This window comes from Penaeus monodon, chromosome 15, assembly GCF_015228065.2.
Source record: "Penaeus monodon isolate SGIC_2016 chromosome 15, NSTDA_Pmon_1, whole genome shotgun sequence".
Classification (NCBI taxonomy): domain Eukaryota; kingdom Metazoa; phylum Arthropoda; class Malacostraca; order Decapoda; family Penaeidae; genus Penaeus; species Penaeus monodon.
The window spans coordinates 5151666-5151977 of NC_051400.1; the positions used below are offsets into that span (position 1 = coordinate 5151666).

Genomic DNA, 312 nt, shown 5'->3' on the forward strand with positions numbered 1-312 from the left:
CACATCAGTCTTCGATTCTTAATCAAAACATCCCGTTCTATTCCTCCCCCCCCCCCCCAACCTCCTACAGGCACTGAGGTTCCTGCGGGTGACGAGCGACCGGGAGGAGGCGCTGAAGATGCTGGAAGCGGCGGATTCCCGAGCCAGCACGATCCGCGCCCAGGCCACTACCGTCGTGGAGTACCAGACCACCTTCAGCGTGCGTTTAAGGATGACGTTTGTGGTTTATGTTTCGATTATAACGCTGAAACACATTTGCACGTGGAAGCATGTATATAGATTTTTATCTCTCTCTTTTTCTCTCTTCCTTCC

The 312-nt window shown here is 52.6% G+C and overlaps 1 protein-coding gene across 1 annotated transcript in view; it reads left to right on the forward strand.

Moving 5' to 3' along the window:
- The first annotated feature begins 6 nt into the window (after window positions 1–6).
- LOC119582103 (dynein heavy chain 6, axonemal-like) overlaps window positions 7–312 on the forward strand; it is a 1233-nt gene continuing 927 nt past the window's right edge. Inside the window, exon 1 of the mRNA XM_037930346.1 lies at window positions 7–199. Coding sequence (XP_037786274.1) covers window positions 119–199 — 81 coding nt within the window. The 5' untranslated portion in view covers window positions 7–118. The remainder of the gene's footprint in view (window positions 200–312) is intronic.